Source organism: Sus scrofa, chromosome 7, assembly GCF_000003025.6.
Source record: "Sus scrofa isolate TJ Tabasco breed Duroc chromosome 7, Sscrofa11.1, whole genome shotgun sequence".
Taxonomy (NCBI): domain Eukaryota; kingdom Metazoa; phylum Chordata; class Mammalia; order Artiodactyla; family Suidae; genus Sus; species Sus scrofa.
Genome location: NC_010449.5, coordinates 50,838,770 through 50,860,117, shown reverse-complemented (window position 1 = coordinate 50,860,117; position 21,348 = coordinate 50,838,770). Strand labels below are relative to the sequence as shown.

At 44.1% G+C, this 21,348-nt stretch overlaps 1 protein-coding gene across 1 annotated transcript in view; it reads left to right on the top strand.

Annotated features, from left to right (window-relative positions):
• The window catches only part of EFL1 (elongation factor like GTPase 1), a 137,300-nt gene extending 116,907 nt beyond the window's left edge, over positions 1–20,393 (top strand). The window contains exons 19-20 of the mRNA XM_021098870.1: positions 10,321–10,505; positions 20,067–20,393. Of these exons, the coding sequence (XP_020954529.1) occupies positions 10,321–10,505; positions 20,067–20,255 (374 nt within the window). The 3' untranslated portion in view covers positions 20,256–20,393. The remainder of the gene's footprint in view (positions 1–10,320; positions 10,506–20,066) is intronic.

Below are 21,348 nucleotides of genomic sequence, written 5' to 3'. Positions count from 1 at the left end.
CCTTACTTGAATACAGCAACATATTAACATCGCATGAAATCATAGATTAGTTTGAGGAAGATCTGTCTAGACCATTCCCAAATGTTCTTCACATTTCTGTTGAGAATCTTAATTCATGGAGGCAAAGCTAGAATTAGAATCGGTCAGTCTTGATTCTTTCAAACCCTTGAAGAAGACCTAAGCGTTCTCCTCCAGGTTCTCCACCCTGACCGATGCTTATACCACCTCTGAATACTTCTGTTGACGTGCAGCTCACAGCCAGTTCTAGGACTAAACAGTGTCTTTCTAATACTGAGCAAAAGTTCTTGTCTCCAGCTAGTTTCCCACCATGCATCATCCCTCTTCCATGCAGTAGCAGTTCATATATTTGAGGGGAGCATTTGTTTTCTGGTTTTATATCAAGGAGAACACTCTCCAGATCCTTCAGCTCTTTTTCCTGATACCTTTTTCTTGTGTCCTGTCATCATTCCCGTTGCTGTCCTTTGGACAGATGTCCTTTATTTGGTCAGCCTCCCTCTTAAACAGAGCAGCCAGGAACAGCAGCTCAGACATCCTCTAACCGGTTCAGAACACGGACTCCCTGCTACCTCCCACATTGGGTACAGCATTCTTTTTTCTTTTCTTTTTCTTTTTTTTTTTTTTTTTTGTCTTTTTAGGGCTACACCTGCGGCATATATAGATTCCCAGGCTAGGGGTCGAATCAGAGCTACAGCTGCCGGCCTACACCACAGCCACAGCAACACCCGATCTGAGCTGTGTCTGCCACCTACAAAACAGCTCCCGGCAACACCGGATCCTTCACCCACTGAGTGAGGCCAGGGATCAAACCCACAACCTCATGGTTCCTTGCCGGATTTGTTTCTGCTGTGCCATGACGGGATCTCCTGGTACAGCATTCCTTAATGCAGTTTGTCATTAATTTGTAAGAAGTCCACATCATCCTGGTTTTTTGTTGTTGTTGTTTTAAAATAAGTTTTGTCTTCCTATTTTGTGCCCCAAAACTCTGGATTTAAATTTCAGTGACTGAAATTCTGTAGTCCCACCAGAACTCCTGTAGTTTACATATGAGTAAACTAAATCTATACAGTTAACTTTTTTCCTTGAGGGGGGGGGTAAGTGTGTTTAAAATATATAAAAAGCATTACAATAATAGTGAAGAAACTTTGGGGGTTGGTGGTTTCTTGGGGGGTTTTTTGTTTGGTTTTGTTTTGGCTGTATCCAAGGTATGCAGAAGTTCCTGGGCCAGAGATTGAACCCAGGCCACAGCAGTGACAATACTGAATCATTAACTGCTAGGTCACCAGAGAACTCTGAGTTTTGGGGTTTTTTAATGCCAAGAAAAAGAAGTCTTGACACCATAATCTTAACACATTAATTCCTTTTAAAGTTTTCTCATGTGTTCTTTTTCTTGTCTGGTGAGAAATGAAGGTAATGAATTAAATGTAGTGGTTCGAGCTCCTTTGTCTGTATAGCACTCCCCTCATGATCAACTTACCAACCATCTTAGGAGAAGAAATAAGCTCAGATTGATAGGATTTTGCTGTTAGAAAGGCCATGCCATCTCCAAAGGTTTACCTCATGCTTATATTGCTATATATAAATCTTTACAATGTGTTCTTGAAATTCCTTGGGAAATTGGCAAATGGCTTTCTGGTCTGTAGTGCATAGAATCCAGTACTTTTCCTTTAAAAGTTCATTCATTTACCTTCCACCTATGGTCTGGCACACACCCTGCTGTCCACACATTCTCAAAAGGGCAGATTTCTTTAGGTCTATGAGATATGATTCCAGTCTTGAAGACTTGAAATTGTTTAAGAAGGCCAGATACTTGCTTATCAACTTCTCAGCCATCCTGAACTTGAGTGTTCTCTCTGTGGTATTTCTTCTGCTCACTAGAGTTTCGTCACCATTCTCCTTACTGAAGAGATGGATGTAAGTTACATGCGTGTGGAGAACCAACCCTGCTTTCTTGCTGTTCTCTAGTAATGTCACACCAGTTTTCTCAAGTTGTGTAGATATCTCTTCTTTACCTTCAAAGTAGTGGAAAGACCCTTCTTGTTGCCTTTACTTTGATTATTTTGATAGGCCCACCTTGTTCTTGTTTTCAACATCCAGGACACACTGTGTTTCCCCCTTAGTTAGTTTCTTCTGTCTACTGTGGCTGTCCTCTTAAAACAGGAGTTAGAAGGCACAGCAGGGTACCTTCCATTACCCAACTTTATTTTGGAGCTGTTTATTTTGAGTGGGTGGAAGGATCTCCTTTTCTTTCCTCATTGGGATCAATATATATATATATATTTATATATATTTATATATATTTATATATATATATATATTTGTTTTAGGGCCGTGCCTGCAGCATATAGAGGTTCCCAAGCTAGGGGCTGAATCTGAGCTGTAGCTGCTGGCCTACACCACAGCCACAGCAGTAGCAATGTGGGATCTGAGCCACCACAGCTCATGGCAATGCTGGATCCTTAACACACCGAGCAAGGCCAGGGATCAAACCTGCATCCTCATGGATGCTAGTCAGATTCATTAACCACTGAGCCACGACGGGAACTCCCCTAAAACCTGTTTTGTTTTGTTTTCTTTTCTTTTCTGTGTTTGAAATGATCCTTCCTAAAGTCTAGGGTCCATGTGGGTCTCTGCCTATCCTTTCCCTCCCTTTTGAACCCCGCATGATGAGAGTACATATTTCCTCCCAGACTGCCGTCTTTCCTACATCATCCATTTGGAAGAGCATTTGTACTTTACTCTCTGAGAAGCAGATTTTCAGCACAACGCATGAAGCCAAGATCAGCTGTTGGCATTTATCAGACTGACATTCTCAGCAGACTGTTGAGTCACCTTTCTTGAGTCAATCCTCCATGCCCATTTTTTTCGTTTCTGTTAGGAAATCACCACCAGAACCCTGCATGTGACCAGCCAGTCCCTTGAAATAGCACTTGCCATCCTACCCTTTTATCTTCGTCCTGGCACTTTTCACCTATCCAGTAGACTCTTTCTGGCACTTTCTAGGAAGAGGTGGTTATCTTAGCCCTCGGGGTTATTTGCCTTCTTCTCTCTTAGGAGAAAGCTATATCTTCGCTTTGTCTTGTCCAAGGACAAACCTCACTATGCTAGTCCTTCTGCAGTGGCAGCCGTGAGTATATGGATTGGTTAGTACAATTGACCCTTGAACAGCAGAGGGCTTCGGGATGCTGACCATCCGTGCAATTGAAAATCCCAATGTTCCTTTATAGTCAGTCCCCCTGTACATGGCTCCGTATCAGTGGGTCAGCCCACTGTGAATTGTGTAGTACTATATAGTATGTTCTTAGAAAAATCCGTGTATAAGTGGACCTATGCAGTTCAGACCCATGTTCAAGGGTCCACATATATAGTCTATACCAGTGCTGCTGGTCAGCCTTCTTAATGCATTTCTCAGAGACTAGCTGGTTGTCACATCTACTGCTTTACAAAGAAGTTGTGTTTATATTTGATCTGTTTTTATTTTCCTGAATTGGTTTGAAGTCCTCTTGCTTAGACTAGTAATCTCCTCCTAAGCTTGTTTTCCCTTGTTTTGAGAAATTCTTTGGTAATGATAGCCAGTCTCTAATATCCAAGGTCTGTCAGGATAATCAGCTCTTCACTTCTTGTGTTTTCCTTTTTCTTTCCAAATTACCACCTTCAACTGGAAAAAAGAAATTAGAAGACCTCTGTGTTCCTGAGGCCTCTTACTTCCTGCCTGGATATTCAGAAATCTTCCAAGAAGTCACTGACAGTTCCTTTAATTCTCCAAAAATTGGCACAAGACAATTAAAAAGACAACTTCAGGTCTTTTTTATTTAGTAAAATTAGTCTCTTTTAAAAACTTTTTTCCCTTTTTTTACAGATTGTTAAAACAAGAAGTACATTTGTAAATGTATAAAATTGCTTATGGTCAAAATGGGAAATTTTGTAGAAAAATAATCATCTTAAAATTATTTTAGAGATTTCCTACTGTGGCTCAGTGATAACAAACCAACTAGGGTCCAGGAGGATGCAAATTCGGTCCCTCGCATTGCTCAGTGGATTAAGTATTCGGTGTTGCCATGAGCTGTGGTGTAGGTCTCAGACATGGCTCAGATCCTGCATTGCTATAGCTGTGGTTTAGGCTGGCGGCTGCAGCTCCAATTTGACCCCTAGCCTGGGTACTTCTGTATGCCACAAGTGTGGCCCTGAAAAGAAGAAAAAAAAATTATCTGGGGAAATAATCCCAAGAAAATGACTTTCTTTACTTGTAAAATCTGCGTGTGGTTCTGTGATCATTTTTTACTCATGAAAATTGCCTTTAATGGGTTTGAAGGGACATCACAATTGGTTTGTGTTTTTAATTGATTGTCATGTTAACAATTGTTTAATTGTCTCTTCTAATCTGTTAATGTCCTTCCTTCTTGCTCCGCACTGATTTTATCTTTGGCAATAATGTCATATAAATGTAACTGTTAGATAGTATTAGTTTTAATCACATCTACAATTATGTGGTTCTATTTTATTTATAAGGATAAGTTATAAATTGTTAGAGCATGTATCAGAAACATTTATCACTGTTTATTTTTAAAAACCAGTTCTTCACACTTGAGGTTCTTTTTACATTTCACTTGCATTTCATAGTTCAACAAAAATTTATTGAGCTGTATATGCCAACAGTGTTAAGCATGGCTTCTACTTTGAGAAATGAGTTAAGGCTACAGAACCTAATTATGTAAAATAAAACAATAGTAAAATACAGGTGAATTTAGTGAATAAATATGGGGTTTTGGTGAAATTTTATGAGGAATTTAGCAAAATTCAAAGCAGGATACATCGTTTGAAAGTTAATGTACTCTAAAATGGGCTTTGATGGATGGAATAATTTTGAGTTCCTCAACTAGGTATTAAATTGGCTTTCTTTGTATGACAACCCTAAAGACTTTTGTTGAACTTCGAGTAATTTCCTTCCTAGTTGGTTTTATTTTTTGTCCTTTTTTTTTTTTTTTTTTTTTTTTTTTTCTTGTCTTTTTAGGGCTTCACCTGCAGCATGTGGAAGTTCCCAGGTTAGGGGTTGAATCTGAGGTGTAGCCACAGGCCTACGCCAGAGCCACAGTAATGCAGGATCCGAGCCACCTCTGGGACCTACCCCACAGCTCACGGCAATGCCGGATCCTTAATCCATTGATCAGGGATCAAACCCACTTCCTCATGGATGCTAGTCGGGTTCATTAACTGCTGAGCCACAACAGGAACTCCCCTAGTTGGTCTTATAGGAACTGCTATTCAGCATTCCCTCTCTCACCCTGGACACTTGATTGGCTGAACCCAGCGGTAAAAACCTTGCCTTTACCTGCACTAGCCACGTCTTGTTAAATTTAGATTCTTACCTAGTTCTTTCTGATTCTGTCAAAGCTGGTAATTACCCTTACCAGCTTCCTGTCAACTTTGGACTCGATCACCATGCCTTCTGAATTTTTAAGTGTATGATTATCACAGTAAAGATAAGAGCTGTGAGCAAAGCACTGACATGTCACTAAGCACATCCCTCCAGGGTAGGGGGGACTTGTTCACATCCGTTCCCTGTAGACTTTTTGCTGAATTCATCTATATAATAGGAGCCCACGTTCCCCTTTATGTCCACAGCATACTTTTTATCTCATACTCGGTTGAAGGCCATCTGTATCCTGTCCACCACATTTGCTTGATTTAGCAGTCTGGGCATTCTGTGACAAAAGAAGAGGTTAGTGAGACCCCGTTTACAAGAATAAGACGTGCCCACCAATTCCTGTGTGTGTGGTGTGTGTTTTTAATTGAAGTTATACCACAGTGTTACTAACAGTAACAGAAACCACAAGATGAAAGGAAAATCCTCCTCCCTGGACATCAACCTCTCATTTTTCATTTTCTTTCACAATCTTTATCCGTAATAGTGCATTTTGCATAGTTGTTGTACATTATGGCAGAAGCAATTTACTGTTTTGCTTTCTGAATTTATTATTAATTTTATAAATATGCTTCCATTTGGCTACTTAGTATTCATAATTTTCATTTGAACCTCTGCATAATAATAGCCTGTCAATTCGATACGCTGTGGTTTACTTCCCATATTCCCAAATTGGAAGTTCACATTTCTTCCTGTTTGTTTACTATTAGAGGAAATATTTCTGTGCATGCTGTTTCCTTTCCTAAATTCTCGGAGGTAGGGAACCCTTAAATTGCCAGACTTTCAGCTCTAAAGATTGTGGAATCTGCAGACCAATCTAACGGTCTATTATGGAAGAAGAAAATTTGTATACAAGAATCTATAATGCCTGAGTTCCCATTGTGCCTCAGTGGTAACGAACCCAACTAGTATCCATAAGGGCTCAGGTTCGATCCCTGGCCTCACACAGTGGGTTAAGGATCCAGGTTGCTGCAAGCTGTGGTCACAGATGAGGCTTGGATCTAGTGTGGCTGTGGTGTGGGCCAGCAGCTACAGCTCTGATTCACCCCCTAGCCTGGGACCTTCCATATGCTGCAGGTGCGGCCCTAAAAAAAACAAAAGAAAAAAAAGAATCTATAATGCCGCAAAAGAACAGATTAGGTTCAATGAAGCCCACATGGTAAAGAGATTATTTTGATCTTGGGAATCTCACAGAACACTTCATGGATGGAGTTGTTTTTAATGAGCTTTAAATGATGAAAAGGATTTGACTATGGAGTTGGACTAGAAGTGTTCTAAGTTGGAGAAACTGTGAGCTCAGAGTGGAAAAACCTCAAATGTGTCCTGTGGGCAGCGAGTGATTTACCTTGGCTTGGAGTGTAGCGTCTGTGCCCTGTTCTCTAGGGTCTGGCAGTTGCAGGAGCTGGAGTAGTGGGTTCCTGCCAGGTCATAAAGGGCCTGGAGTACAGGCTGAGACATTTATAGTGTAGTCATTAAAAGTGGAGCCCTGATCAAAACCATTTCAATCCATTAACCTCTCTGTTGCCGGCTTTTTCCTGAAGGATGCCTCTTTGCTGGGGCCTTGCTCACACAGTAAGGCGCAGTGATCTTCCTTTGAGCGAGCGAACCAATGACTGAGGTAGGATGGAGCAGACACCCGGTTGAAGGGGTATCAAAATATTCACAGGGGGCCACGTGATCAAAACCCCTGATTGATATGGCTGTGTTAATTTCTCAGTGTAACCGTGGCAGGTGTAGAGCGTCCCTGAGTGCACCCAAGTGTTTAACACACCTGTCATGAGTGCCAAGTGTATTTGGAAGGTTTTGTTATAGCTGTTTTCCTTTGGTCAGTGATCCACCGCTGTGCCCCAGTTTCAGGATTTAGTTTTTGTGGAATTAAAATTGAATGGCTCAAAATTACATGAATGGCTCAAAATTAATTACATTCAGTTTCAATTACAGTTATTGATCCAAGCATGCTGGCATGACCCATGACGGAAAGGGAGATGCTGCCAGCCTCTGCAGCAGCAGTTAGGTGGCTTGTCCCCACTGGCCCATCACTTCATGGTCTGATTGCCCCACTTTGCTCATTCTTTCTCCCTCCTCACCCCATTGTCCTGGAGTCACTTCCATAAACCATCTTAAAACTTTCTCCAGAATGTGGCAGCAGAATAAATGAAGATTTCTGCCTCACACCTGTTAGCAACACAATTGAGAAATGAATGGGCTCTCTGAGGGGAGACTTGGTTCAAAGAAGAGTGCGGAGCCTGAAAGAATGCTCTTAGGAAGAAGCTGCACCCTTAGGAATTATTGTAGTCAACAGTGGAATGTTGGTCCGAGGGCCAGAGGTCAAAGGAAGGTTAGTACCAAGATTGGAGAGAGTTGTCAGAGGGGCTTTAGTAGCTTCAGAGACCACAGAGAAATCATGGAGGTTGATGACCGAGACAAGGACATCTAGGTTAGGAGTCTGAAGATTGTTGTGAAATTTCAAAGAGGCAGTTTGAATAGAGCCCAGGGCCACAGTAGGACCTGAGTGGTAAAGAAGGAGCAGTGTGCGCAGGGAAGCCGGAGCCCGCTAGGGATGGGGGTGGGGGGTTGGGGGTGGCAGACAGAGGCCAGGGCTGCAGCAGAGAAGGGGACAGTGCACCTGTCATCACGAGCGGAACTTTTGTTTTGTCTTCATGCTAAGCCTAGGGATGCAGAAGGCCCAGCAGAGTTTTTAGGATTTTTTGTTCTCGTTGTTCTTAAGACCTTGCAACACAGTGGGTTCCCTGCCATTTGTTTTCCTTTATCCTTCCTAATCACCACCACCAGGGGGAAATATGAGTCAGAAAGTTTGCCAATCAGTTTTGCTGTGTCCCCTCGGTTCCTAGTCTGAAAAAGAAACAAGTGAAGGCGGGTGGCATACGTGGCAGATCACCACCCCGTTCCTTAGAAGGGCAGGATTCAGGATGCAGTGCTGTGGGCAGGGGAGACGCACGCGCTCTGCTTACCGCACTGCATAAAAGTTTAAGGATACTATATCTGTAGATCACTTACATAGTTAAAGTTATTTTTTCTAAGTGGTAGCTGAAAGAGGAGACTTCTTCTTCTTCTTCTTCTTCTTCTTCTTCTTTGGCCGCCTCTGGCCTGTGGGGTTCCCAGGACAGTGATCAGATCTGAGCCATAGTTGTGACCTATGACACAGCTGGGGCAACGCCGGATCCTTAACCCACAGAGCCCGGCCAGGAATCGAACCTGCATCCCACTGCTCCCAAGAGGCCGCCAAGGTCGTCGTGCCACAGGAGGAGCTCCAAAAGAGAAGGCTTCACTGAGGGTACCCACTAGCTGGATCAAGATCCCCACAATTGTTTGTGGTTTTCAGTTTCCCTGCGTTCTCTGCAGGCTGCTCTGCTTTACTAATCAGAGGAGTGCTTTGAGCCTAGAGGCACTCAGGCAGAGGCTGGTTAGAAGGAAAGGTGTCTCTGTCCTGAGTGTCAGGCAGCATCGTGCCTAAAGACAGAATAAAAGTGTCAGCCGAGAGGACTTGCTAGACTTCTTGTGATGTGGCTGTAAAAATTCATTGTTGCTCAGTGGTTAGTGAACCTGACTAGTATCCATGAGGATGTGGGTTCGATCCCTGCCCTCTCTTAGTGGGTTAAGGATCTGGCATTGCTGTGGCTATTGTGTAGGCCAGCAGCTACAACTCCGATTCAACCCCTAGCCAGGGAGCTTCCATATGCCATGGGTGTGGACCTAAAAAGACAAAAGACAAAAGAAATTGTTGCCAGACATTAAAGATTCCAAAGGCTATCAGTTTTCAGGGAATAAACCTCTTATTCTCATACCACTGATATACTATCATTTTAAAACAACTATGAGCAAGCATTTATATATGTGTGGTTTTAATTTTTAGTATAAAAATGTCCTTGTGCAGTGGCTTACTTACTAGGCCCAAATAGCCTGTCGTCATTGTAATTATCATCATCACATTGATAATATCTTGTAGTTATTAAAACATTTTAATCTTTTGGAGTTCCCATCGTGGCTCAGTGGTTAACAAATCCGACTAGGAACCACGAGGTTGTGGGTTCAATCCTTGGCCTCACTCAGTGGGTTAAGGATCTGGCATTGCCGTGAGCTGTGGTGTAGGTCGAAGATGCAGCTCAGATCCTGTGTTACTATGGCTGTGGCGTAGGCCAGCGGCTACACCTCCAATTAGACCCCTAGCCTGGGAACCTCCATATGACACAGGTGCGGCCCTAGAAAAGACAAAAAGACAAAAAAGGAAATTTTAATATTTCAAAGCCTAGTCACAGTCATCTCATTGGATTTCATACCCAAAGACAGTTCATAGTGAAATTGTATCAAAAGGTCCTTTAAAAGTCTCCTGTTCCTCATGCTGTGTTGAAGGGGATTGTTGTCGTTGGGAAATGCAATTTGGGGTTATTTCACCTGTTGTTGTCTTTTGTTTCTAATTTTTCTATAGTTGTCATGTTTCACTTTTTTTTTTTTTTTTTTTTTTTTTGTCTTTTTAGGGCCACACCTGTGACATATGGAGGTTCCCAGGCTACAGAGCTACAGCTGCTGGGCATAGCCACAGCCACAGCCACACATCTGCGACCTACACCGCAGCTCACGGTAATGCTGGATTCTTAATCCCCTGAGTGAGGCCAGGGATCAAACCTGCGTCCTCCTGGATGCTAGTCAGGTTCGTTAACCACTGAGCAATGACTGGAACTCCTGTCATGTTTTACTTTTTAAATAAACACTTGAAAATTTCCCATGCTTTTGCAAACAAAAATTGGGGGGAACAGAGTTCCTCATTGGTAGATTGTTCCAGGGTATACGAGTAGTCACATCTTTGTGTCGCTCCAGACACGTAACGGGTCCATGAATTTAAAAGATGTCTGGCTTTGCAGGTCGGGTCTATGCTGTCTTGTCCAAGAGAGAGGGTCGAGTGCTCCAAGAAGAAATGAAAGAAGGGACGGACATGTTCATCATCAAGGCCGTGCTGCCTGTGGCCGAAAGCTTTGGCTTTGCTGATGAAATCAGGAAGAGGACAAGTGGCCTGGCCAGCCCGCAGCTGGTGTTCAGCCATTGGGAGGTAAAAATCCAAACCCATGTTCCTTCCTTTTCCTCTACGGAGGTGCTTCCTTATCCTTATATGGGGCCAAGAGGGGCAGACCACCTCCCAGGCCATTTGGCCTTGCTCTGGCTCTGCTCCATCAAAGGGATGGGAAAAAAGCAGTTGGCATTTTTTCATCCAGACTGAATGAGCCATAGACGATATGCGCTTTGTCATACATACACACACATTATTTTTTTCATTTGATGTAACATTTAAGACACAGAACATCTAATATTTTTTTTCCACCCAAAGACATCTTGTAGATAAGAAAACCACAGACATTTTGAAGGTGAAACTTTAGGTGACATTTCTTCTGGGGAGAAAGTATTTTTAGCATTTAGAGGCAAACTGTTATGCCTCTTACTAGGGACAGCTTTAAATTATTCCATGTTGCAAAGTCTCCAGTCCCCATTATGGAGATTGGAGGCTCCGTAGCTTTCAAGTGGGGTGGAATGAAATGGCTCATCAGAACACTGGGTTGTCAGTGCAGGTAAAGGCCAGTGAAAAGGCAAACCTTACGTGTAATTAGAAATGCAAACCTGACAGATCCACATTGCTCTGGAGAGAAGAGATTGTGAACACATCGTCTTTTACCTTAGGGCGAGGAAATAACAGCAAGAAAGAAGGAGGAGGTCAGACTGGCCTTCCCAAACAGATCCTTAAAGGGAAAGTAGATGTTGGCAGCCAAAGGGGAGAAGGACATTGGGTTGGAGGGTAGCCCATGAGAGAAGGCAGGCCAAAGAAAGCTGTAGGGCTTGAGCAGAAAACAGCATGTTGTGTTTCAAGACAAAGCCTTAAAGTCAGGAATAACGTTTTTAAACTATAGAATGTTAAGTAGAAAAGTGGTTTCAAGAAAACAGTTTGGAGAGTTCCTGTCGTGGCTCAGTGGTTAAGGAACCCTACCAGTATCCACGAGGACTCGGGTTCGATCCCTGGCCTCGCTCAGTGAGTTAAGGATCCAGTGTTGCTGTGACCTGTGGGTATAGGTCGCAGATGCAGCTCGGATCCTGCGTTGCTGTGGCTGTGACTATTGGCTACAGCTCCAATTCAACCCCTAGCCTGGGAACCTCCATATGCCTCGGGTGTGGCCCGAAAAAGCAAAAAAAAGAAGAAAAAGAATGCAGTTTTGTCGTCACTATTTACAGGGGACCCAGACAACTTCACATGATCCACACATACCATAGAGGTGTGTGGTTTGGTGAAAGGAGCATTGACTTTGGTGTCAGGGAGTCCTAGTTTCAGATGTTAAATCTGGCACTTGCTCGGACAAATTATGGAGCCTCTCTGGGTTTGTTTGGGCCCTGAGGTGTAAGGTATATGGAATATCTAGCTCAGTGCCTGGCCCTACCTGGTAGACCCTTCCTGGCACAAAGATGGTTTTTTTGTCAACATTCTTAGGGTCTGTGACACGTTCATTTTGTCCCCCTCTCAGCAGTGTGCCATTGCACTAGACTTCACAGAAATAATATAGGGTTTTTTCCCTTAAACTCTATTTCAACAAAACTCATGGTTTAGATTCAGTGCTTAGCTCTTGTTATTTCTTTCATTTTCTTTAGCCAGCTGGGTCCCTTTCTCTTGAACGCTTTAAATGAACAGTTTAAATTTAAACAAAACAAGGGAATGGGGGTAATTAAGGAGAACTTTCTCTTTAATATGAATTCTGTAGTCAAGAGAATCTGGCAAAGTAAAGAAAGGTGACACTTCAGAGATATTGACTTTGGACAGGGCAAACTTAATCTTAATTAGACCAGTTCATATGGTCTAAATTGATGTGAGGGAAGCTGCTAGTCCACAACACTCAGTTTTGTCTGTTTCTCCTTGAAAGAGAGAGGGAGTTCCATTCTTAGTGCTTGCTAGAACTGAAGTTAATGTTGTTCCAATCCAGGTTATGTTTTTTTGTAGTCGTTGTTAGTACAAACTACACTTTAACAGTAACTTGCGGTGATGTTTTCTTTGCATCTTTGTCTGGAAACTAAATGATGTCTTGATGGTACCATGAAGGTGTCTGAATAGGTACCATTGCCATACTTCATTATGTAGACAACAGTAGCACAAAACATTAAAGGTATTTGTTAATCCCAACACTTATGGGGTGGTAATTTCCCACTTCTTCAAACTTAGAGCTTTTTGATTTTGGTTTTTGGCCACTCAGCTTTTACACAAGAATGCAAACAGGAGTTCCCATCGTGGCGCAGCAGAAACAAATCCAACTGGGAACCATGAGGTTGCAGGTTTGATTCCTGACCTCGCTCAGTGGGTTAAGGATCCGGCATTACTGTGAGCTGTGGTGTAAGTCGAAGATGCGGCGTAGGCCCACAGCAACAGCTCCAATTAGCCCCCTAAAAAACCAAAAAAAAAAAGACATAAGAACGCAAACCGATAAGAAATAGAAGGAATGGATTTATAAAGGCGAAGAAGTCTGCAGTGTAAATATATTACCTAATGAAAAACATGAGTTCTCTCCCACATGTTTTAGTGACCAGATGTGTGATTACAGGACAATGCAGCTAAATGATACTTAGAACTGAAGAGAGACTTATTCCACTTCACAGTAATGACCTTGAGAAGTGAAACACTTTCTTCATTTGTGCTGCCGTTGCTGAAAACTGCCTTTAGAACTTGCAGCTCATGCTTCTGAATATCTTAAGATGACAAGTCACCCATCTCATGAAAATGGCCTTGAACAATGCTCAAGCAAGAAACTGTGTTCTAGCATGCTTAGTTGATTCTGAGAGAGTGTAGGTTAAGTAATCCATGGGATTCTCTGTAGATACAGATCGAAAATAGAAATTCAGAGCTCTTGGAATGGCATCCATATTGGAAGAATTGTACATTTGAATTCGTTTATTCTGTTATTTGTTTAAAATACCTCATCATTTAATAGTCATTCTTATCCTTGAAAAATGATTTTATAACACATGTTTTTTTTTAAAAATCTGTAAAGTTTGCAAATATGCTGTTTATGGAGTTCCCGTCATGGTGCAGCAGAAACGAATCCAACTAGGAACCATGAGGTTGCAGGTTCAATCCCTGGCCTCGATCAGTGGGTTAAGGATCCAGCGTTGCCATGAGCTGTGGTGTAGGTCACAGACGTGGCTCGGATCTGACGTTGCTGTGGCTGTGGTGTGGGCTGGCAGCTACAGCTCCGATTGGACCCCTAGCCTGGGAACCTCCATATGCCGCGGGAACGGCCCTAGAAAAGCCAAAAAAAAAAAAAAAAAAAAAAAAAAAGTTATTTATGAAACAGACAAGGCTGCTCTAACAAGAGAATGTCAAAGCAGAGTGTGTCACATAAGGCAGAAGGTTCTCTCTGAGTCTAAGGAGGCAGTCAGTGAGGGCCAGTTGCAGTTTACTGGAAGGAGCCATCTGGTTTTGCTGCCTTTCTCACCATTTGGCTTCCACTGCTGTCCAAAGTGGCTGTTCACCTCCAACCATCACATCTGCATTCCAGCCATTAAGAACGGGGAGTGGAAAGAGGACATACTGCATCCCTTTAAAGGGATGTTCTTCACTTCATCCTGTTGTCCAGAACAAATCCAGCCACAATCTAATAAGACCCCACCTCACATGGAAGCTGGGAAATGTGGTCTTTAACTAGATCAGCAGTCAGCAAACAGTGGCCCATTACCTGTTTTGGTAAATAAAATATTCTGAAATATGGCCATACCCATTCATTTATGTACTTTCTGTGGCTACTTTCAAGGAGACTTGAGTAGTTGCCACAGAGACCATATGGCCCATAGTCTGAATGTTGATTATCTTGCACATTGTAGAAAAAATGTGCCTGCCTCCCCTTCTCCCCAGAAACAAGGTCGTCCATATGCCCACCTGAAATACTTATGACCAAAGAAAAAGGGGGAGTTACATATTTCGGAATAGCTAGGATAAAAACAGCAAAGTTTTACAAAATAGGCAGTTTTTGTCAACATGCAAACCATCATGGGTTTTTTAATCTCTCTCTCTCAAAATTTAAAAAAACAAAAGGCTGAAAATTAATCTTACATACTTAATAGTAGTTTGGTTTGGGGGGTCTTTTTTTGATTTTTGTTTTTTTGTCTTTTTAGGACCGCACCCTCGACATTATGGAGGTTCCCAGGCTAGGGGTCGAATCGGATCTGCAGCTGCTGGCCGTGTTACATGCCACAGCCACAGCAATGCCAGACCTGAGCCATATCTGTGACCACAACTCACGGCAACGCCGGATCCTTAACCCCCTGAGCAAGGCCAGGGATCGAACCCGCAACCTCATGGTTCCTAGTTGGATTCATTTCTGCTGTGCCATGACGGGAACACCAGTAGTTTTTTGTTGTTGTTGTTGTTTTTTTAAATATGTATATATTAGTTTTTAGCTTAGTTAAGCTTGTTATTAAAGATCAGTCCCTTAATAAATAACTTCAGAGGAATATGTAGTGAAGTAAAGTTTGCTCCAGTTTTGTACCATCCTTCTGTCATCCCTTTGCCACCTGTCACGGTCCTTTTCCCAAAAGCTTCAAATCTTTGAAAGTCTTGAAAACTACATTATAATTAAATGTCATTGATCTTATTTTCTGGCTGTCTCAGTTTTCCCCCATAGTTAGGTTTAGAAATAACACAGTTGTTGAGATCTGGCTTTTCTCACTCCAAGGCACTTTTTTTCATTTGTATTCTACCGCACCATGTAATTTACAATCAAGAGCTTTTGAGAGAAAGTGCTTCAAAAAATAGAGAAAATAAAATTACAGGCATTTTCCATGAGGAAACCTTTGAAGTCAGCAATCTCATAATTTCTCTTTCTATGTTTTACCCATCTATGAAAAAGAAAGAAAAGGAGCTAATAACAGGCACAAAAAGGAAAATATTACCAACCAGTGCTGTTCCACACACATGTCAGCATAACCTCAAGATTCACCATTTCATATTGAGATGACCCTGAGCAGTGGGCTACAGGTCACACAGGGTAAGGAAGAAGTGATACAGGAGCACAAGGAGAAGGGTATTTTGGACATGGTGTTTCCCACCTGCCAGCCACAATCATAGTGAAAACTGGACAAAAATCTGAAATAGAGCTTCCAAAGATTTTTTCTTCGAGGCGACGACTGCAGCTACTGCTACTTCCTCTTCTTCTTCTTTTTTTTTCTTCTTCTTTTCCTCCTCCGTCTTCTTTTTCTTCCTCTTCTTCCTCCCCTTCGTCTTCCTCCTTCTCTTCCTCTTCCTCCTCCGGGCAACAGCTGGCACTTGGGTGCCTTTGTTCCTGTGAGTTAGAAAATGGAATCCTGGAGTTCCCGTCGTGACTCAGTGGTTAATGAATCTGACTAGGAACGATGAGCTTGCGGGTTCAATCCCTGCCCTCGCTCAGGGGGTTAAGGATCCGGTGATGCCATGAGCTGTGGTGTAGGTGGCAGATGCAGCTCGGATCCTGCGCGGCTGTGGCTGTGGTGTTGGCGGGCAGCTGTCACTCCAATTTGACCCCTAGCCTGGGAACCTCCATATGCCGAGGGTGCGGCCCTTGAAAGACAAAAAAAAAGAAGAAGAAAAAAGAAAATGGCATCCTTTTTAGGCTGAGGAATTGCAAAAACCATTCCCACTGTGAGCACATGATTTCTGGGTGAGCCACTTAGAAGAAAGAACCTTTTCTTCCAAACTGAGAGCAGGCTCTGCTCTGTGGCCTCAAGGGTGGCTTTCTGCAGAGCAGCACCTGGACAGACTTAAGGGTTGCCTCGCCATTGCCCCACCGAGAAAACTCAGAATGGGCCTGACACCGTCAGGGGAGGACCACACAAGTCACTTCCTGGCCAAGTGTACTCTGTCTCCGCTTTTCTGAGAGTTTGTTTGACGTGTTGAGGCACGAGGCTTTCAGACGTCCACACGGATATGTAGGAGGAGTGGAAATAGAAAGAGAGCACCTGTCTGTGCTGGACAGAGGGGATGCGGGCTGCCGGGCCCACGGGGGAGGTGGCCCAGAGCCAGCCTCCCAAGGAGTCCCTTGGGCAGCTGGAGGTGAGTGCAGAAAGCGGTCCTGGAGTCTCGGGAAACACACTGAGCCAACCTTGGAAGGGAAGTACCTGGGCCGAGGCAAGATTGGACTCTTCCGAAACCCTTTCCACAGTGATGCTAACATTTTATGTTCTTATCAGCAATGCATGAGGCTTCCAACAATTTCTTCAGATCTTCACCAACCCTTTTTTTTTTTTTTTGTCTTTTTAGGGCTGCACCTGCTGCATATGAAGGTTCCCAGGCTAGGGGTCCAATCGGAGCTACAGCCGCCGTCCTACACCCCACCCACAGCAACACAGGATCCCAGCTGTGTCTGCGACCTACACCACAGCTCACGGCAGTGCCAGATCCTTAACCCACTGAGCCAGGCCAGAGATCGAACTTGCATCTATGAGGATGCCAGTCAGATTCGTTTCTGCTGAGCCACGACTGGAACTCTCTTTCTTTCTTTCTTTTTTTTAATAATAGTCATCCTGGTGAGTGTAAAGTGCTATCTCATTATGGTTTTGATTTGCATTTCCCTATGATGTTGAGCATCTTTTCAATTGCTTATTGGCCATTTGTGTATCTTCTTGGGGGAAAAAAAGGTCTATTTAGGTCCTTTGCCCATTTTTTATTGGGTTGTTTGGGGTTTTTGGTTGAGTAGTGTTTTTTATATATTTTGACTATCAAATCTGTCTTTTAATTTATTTTCTCTTTAGCAGTCTTCTGTTTAACCTACCAAGTTTCTTTGTTTTTTTTATTTTAATGTCTGAATTTTTAAATTTCTGCTATTGCCAGTTCATTCTCTCACCACTGTCTGCCTAATGTCTTACGGATGCTCTTCCTCACCCCATCTCCTTCATTTCTTGGAGGATTTTTAAGTGAATTCTCTATAATTTTCTCTTCAGATCACTTTATTATTTCTCGTTATTTGATTATTCATTCTCCTTTTTGCTGAGTCTGGCGCCTGTCTTCCCGGTGCCGGCTTTCCTTTTGTCTTCGCAAAATCTCACTGGCAGAGTCCTTTTCATGGGGAGTTCTCTCCGGCTCTGTGCTCCTGAGGGCTATAGCTCTAACTGTATTCTTTGCAGTGGCTCGGCCCAGTGCCATCACCAGTGTGGCTGGCACAGGACAGCAGTCTCAGTACAGGGCACGTCTGATCTTCAGAGGGTGACAGCTCTTATCCCATTATCTACAACTCACTTCCAGCCACAGCCCTGGGCAGACATGGTTATTCCAGCTCCAGAGAAGAGTGGATGGTTCTGGTCTCCACACGCCCGGGTTTTGTGGCTTTGGGCCCATCTTAAGGAGGCAGCAAGAGCCTGGCCTTCCTGGCTCACATCTGTCTCGGCCCCCTGTGGGAAGTGGATGGGCTTTTGCCTCCGTTTATTGCTGTGGTATCTCCTCCCTCCCTGCAAAAACCACTCCCTTCCTGGTCCTCAGAAATTTCCTTTGCCTGTTGAAGAGTGGCTATTGTATGACAAATTTTTCTTTCATTTCTGCATGGTAAACAGACGAGTGTTGGAATTTGAGGCCACTCGAGAAAAGGAGCGGGAAGAGGACATGCTGCATCCCTTTGAGGGGATGTCACCCAAGTCACTTCACCTTGTCCCATTGCCCGGAACAAATCCAGCCACGTCTAACAAGACCCCACCTCACATGGAAGCTGGGAAATGTGGTCTTTAACTAGATCAGCAGTCAGCAAACCATGGCCCATTACCTGTTTTGGTAAATAAAATAACCTGAAGTATGGCCATACCCATTCATTTATGTACTTTCTGTGGCTACTTTCAAGGAGACTTGAGTAATTGCCACAGAGACCATATGGCCCACAGTCTAAAATGCTGATTATCTTGCACGTTGTAGAAAAAAATGAGCCTGCCTCCCCTTCCCCCAGAAACAAGGTCGTCCGTAAGCCCACCTGAAATACTTATGACCAAAGAAAAAGGGGAGAGTAGGTATATTTAGGAACAGCTAGGATAAAAACAGCAAGTTTTTACCACATAGGCAGTTTTTGTCAACGCGCAAACCATGATGGGTTTCCAGCCTCCTTTCTCTCTCAAAATTAAACAAAAGGCTGAAAATTAATCTTACACACTTAATAATAGTTTTCTCCCTAGTTGAGAAATACAGGAAAAAACAGCAAAAAGAACAAGGCATATCAAAGTCAGACCTTCACTGCTAATACTGATCAAGCCTGCCTTGTGGAATGTGGTCTTTATCGGTGGGCAGTGCTGAGCCCCCAGCACTGCGCTCCAGAATCAGGCCAGCCTGGGTCAGGCTCCTGTTGCAGGGTCAGAGCCGGCTCCCGGAAGCAGCAGGGAGGAACAGAGCGGATTGTCTGCTTCCTGCAGGCAACCCGCTTCCAGGAGAGGGGAAGGAAAAAGAGGCCGGCTGTCCAAGTCTGTTTTCTCACACTTGCCAGTCAGATTCTCCTGGGGAACCAGGGGTGAGGATGCAAAGGGAGGCCAGGATATTAGTCTCGGGGAGCTTGCTCTGCCTGGGGGTGGGGAGAGAGACCATCTCTAGTGGTCATCCCCTGATCCTCCCGTAAGCGGATGGCCCGAGTGGTCCCCACGTGCACATAGCTTCTCTCCTGTCCTGGAAGTCATTCCCTTGGCTGTGGACCGCAGGAAGGTCCATGTCCAAGTTCACCACCTCCTTGGACATGATGACTTGGCTGCTGCGCATCCTAGAGGACCGCAGCCCCTCTGCCCAGTACGGCTTCCAGACTAACCCTCCCCCAGCCGCTTTCCCTTGCACACGCCCTGCCCCCTGTTCCCCTTGAGAGCAACTCCCCCGAGGAATTGTCCTCGGCAGGCCTTCCCCTGGACTTGTCTTCCTCACCCTCAGAGTAGTTTCTGGACGTGGGCCCGGAGGAAGGAGGACGGGAGGCTGTCGATGTGCGCCTCTGCCAGGACGGAACACACGGTCCGCCTGACCCGCTCACCAGGGACTGCCCTGAACTTTGGAGCAAAAGCTCCGCATGATTAAGAATGGACTCAGATGCGTTGGTCTTTGCCGGGAACAAAGGCAAAATTAATGAAAGGACACTGATAGCCAGGCGTATCCTAGGGAAAGGGAGGGTTGTTCTCGTATATGATTCAAAAGTGTGCTCTTGCTTCCTTAGTGTTACAGGAAGCTCTAAGAGTAAAGAATAATGTGTAGGTACCAAGCTTTGTTGAATCTACTACCACTTGTTCACATATCTTCTGATCCTTCCTACGTATTTATTACCATTTCTAGCAAGTGTAACGCTCTCGTGTTGTTTTGTTTTCAGGGCCGAACCCTCAACATATGGAAGTTCCCAGGCTAGGGGTCACATCAGAGCTGCAACTGCTGGCCTACACCCACCGCTCATGGCAGCGCCGGATCCTTAACCAAGCTGGGCCAGGGATAGAACCCACATCCTCATGGATACCAGTCAGATTTGTTACTGCTGAACCACAAGGGGAACTTGCCCTCCAGCAAGTTTAACTCTTCATTGGTTAACTTTTATTCTTAAGCTAGGACCCTATGAATGGGCATTTGAAATGGAAGTATGTGTCTAATCCAGCACGTTCTGTCTCCTTCCTTTACAAGATCATCCCCAGCGACCCTTTCTGGGTGCCAACCACTGAGGAGGAGTACCTGCACTTTGGGGAAAAGGCTGATTCCGAGAACCAGGCCCGGAAGTACATGAACGCGGTGCGCAAGCGGAAGGGTCTTTATGTGGAAGAAAAGATTGTGGAGCACGCAGAGAAGCAGAGAACCCTCAGCAAAAATAAGTAACTGCTACCACTGGCAGATTCTTCGCTTCGTAATGAATTAAAAAGCATCACCCAGGCTTTGGTACTGGGAGTGTTTCTTTACACTGCATCATCCGTGTGCATTCACTTTCAATAAAGTTGATCCATATAATATTTTAAAGAGGGTGTTGGAGAACATGTTTCCAGAATGTTTGTGTGTGTGGTTTTTGTGTGTGTGTGTCTTTTTAGGGCCGCACCCGCAGCATATGGAGGTTCCCAGGTTAGGGGTTGAATTGGAGCTGCAGCTGCTGGCCTACGCCACAGCCACAGCAACGAAGGATCTGAGCCATGTATGTGACCTACACCACAGCTCATGGCAACGCCAGATCCTTAACCCACTGAGCAAGGCCAGGGATTGAACTCACAACCTCATGGTTCCTAGTCGGATTCGTTAACCACAGCGCCACTACGAGAACTCCAGGCAAGAAGTTATAAATGTTGCAATGATGCCTTCTTTCTTCCCTGTGTGTAAAACCCCAGCAGGGAGACGTGGGCCGTGATAAGGGCAACCTGCTTGGCCCTGGGGGTGTGGTCCTTTGCACTGGGCACCCACACCTCTGCCTGCCTGTCATCACGGTGTCACACTTCAGATGACATTCTCCACGTGGCGTACATTGTATATTTAATTGTTGAATCACAGCTATAACATCATTTGGAGAGACCACACACTAGAGAGACCAGCTGCCTATAGGCTTATTAAACCAAGTCACTGTTAAAGCTGATTCATCTTAGGGTCTATTTATCCAGCAAAACAATGTAGTGTTCATTTGTTAGTCTTTAAGCCTTTTATTTTTATGCACCTGATAAATTATAGCACTCATATTCAAGTAAATATTGCAGTTTTGTCCTATACCTTTTTCTTTTTTTTTTTTTTTTTTTGCTTTTTAATTTTTTTTTTTGTCTTTTTAGGGCCGCACCACAGCCTATGGAGGTTCCCAGGCTAGGGGTCGAATCAGAGCTACAGCTGCCAGCCTACACCACAGCCACAGCAACACCAGATCCGAGCCACATCTGTGATCTACACCAGAGCCACAGCAACAGCAGATCTGAGCCACATCTGTGACCTACACCAACGC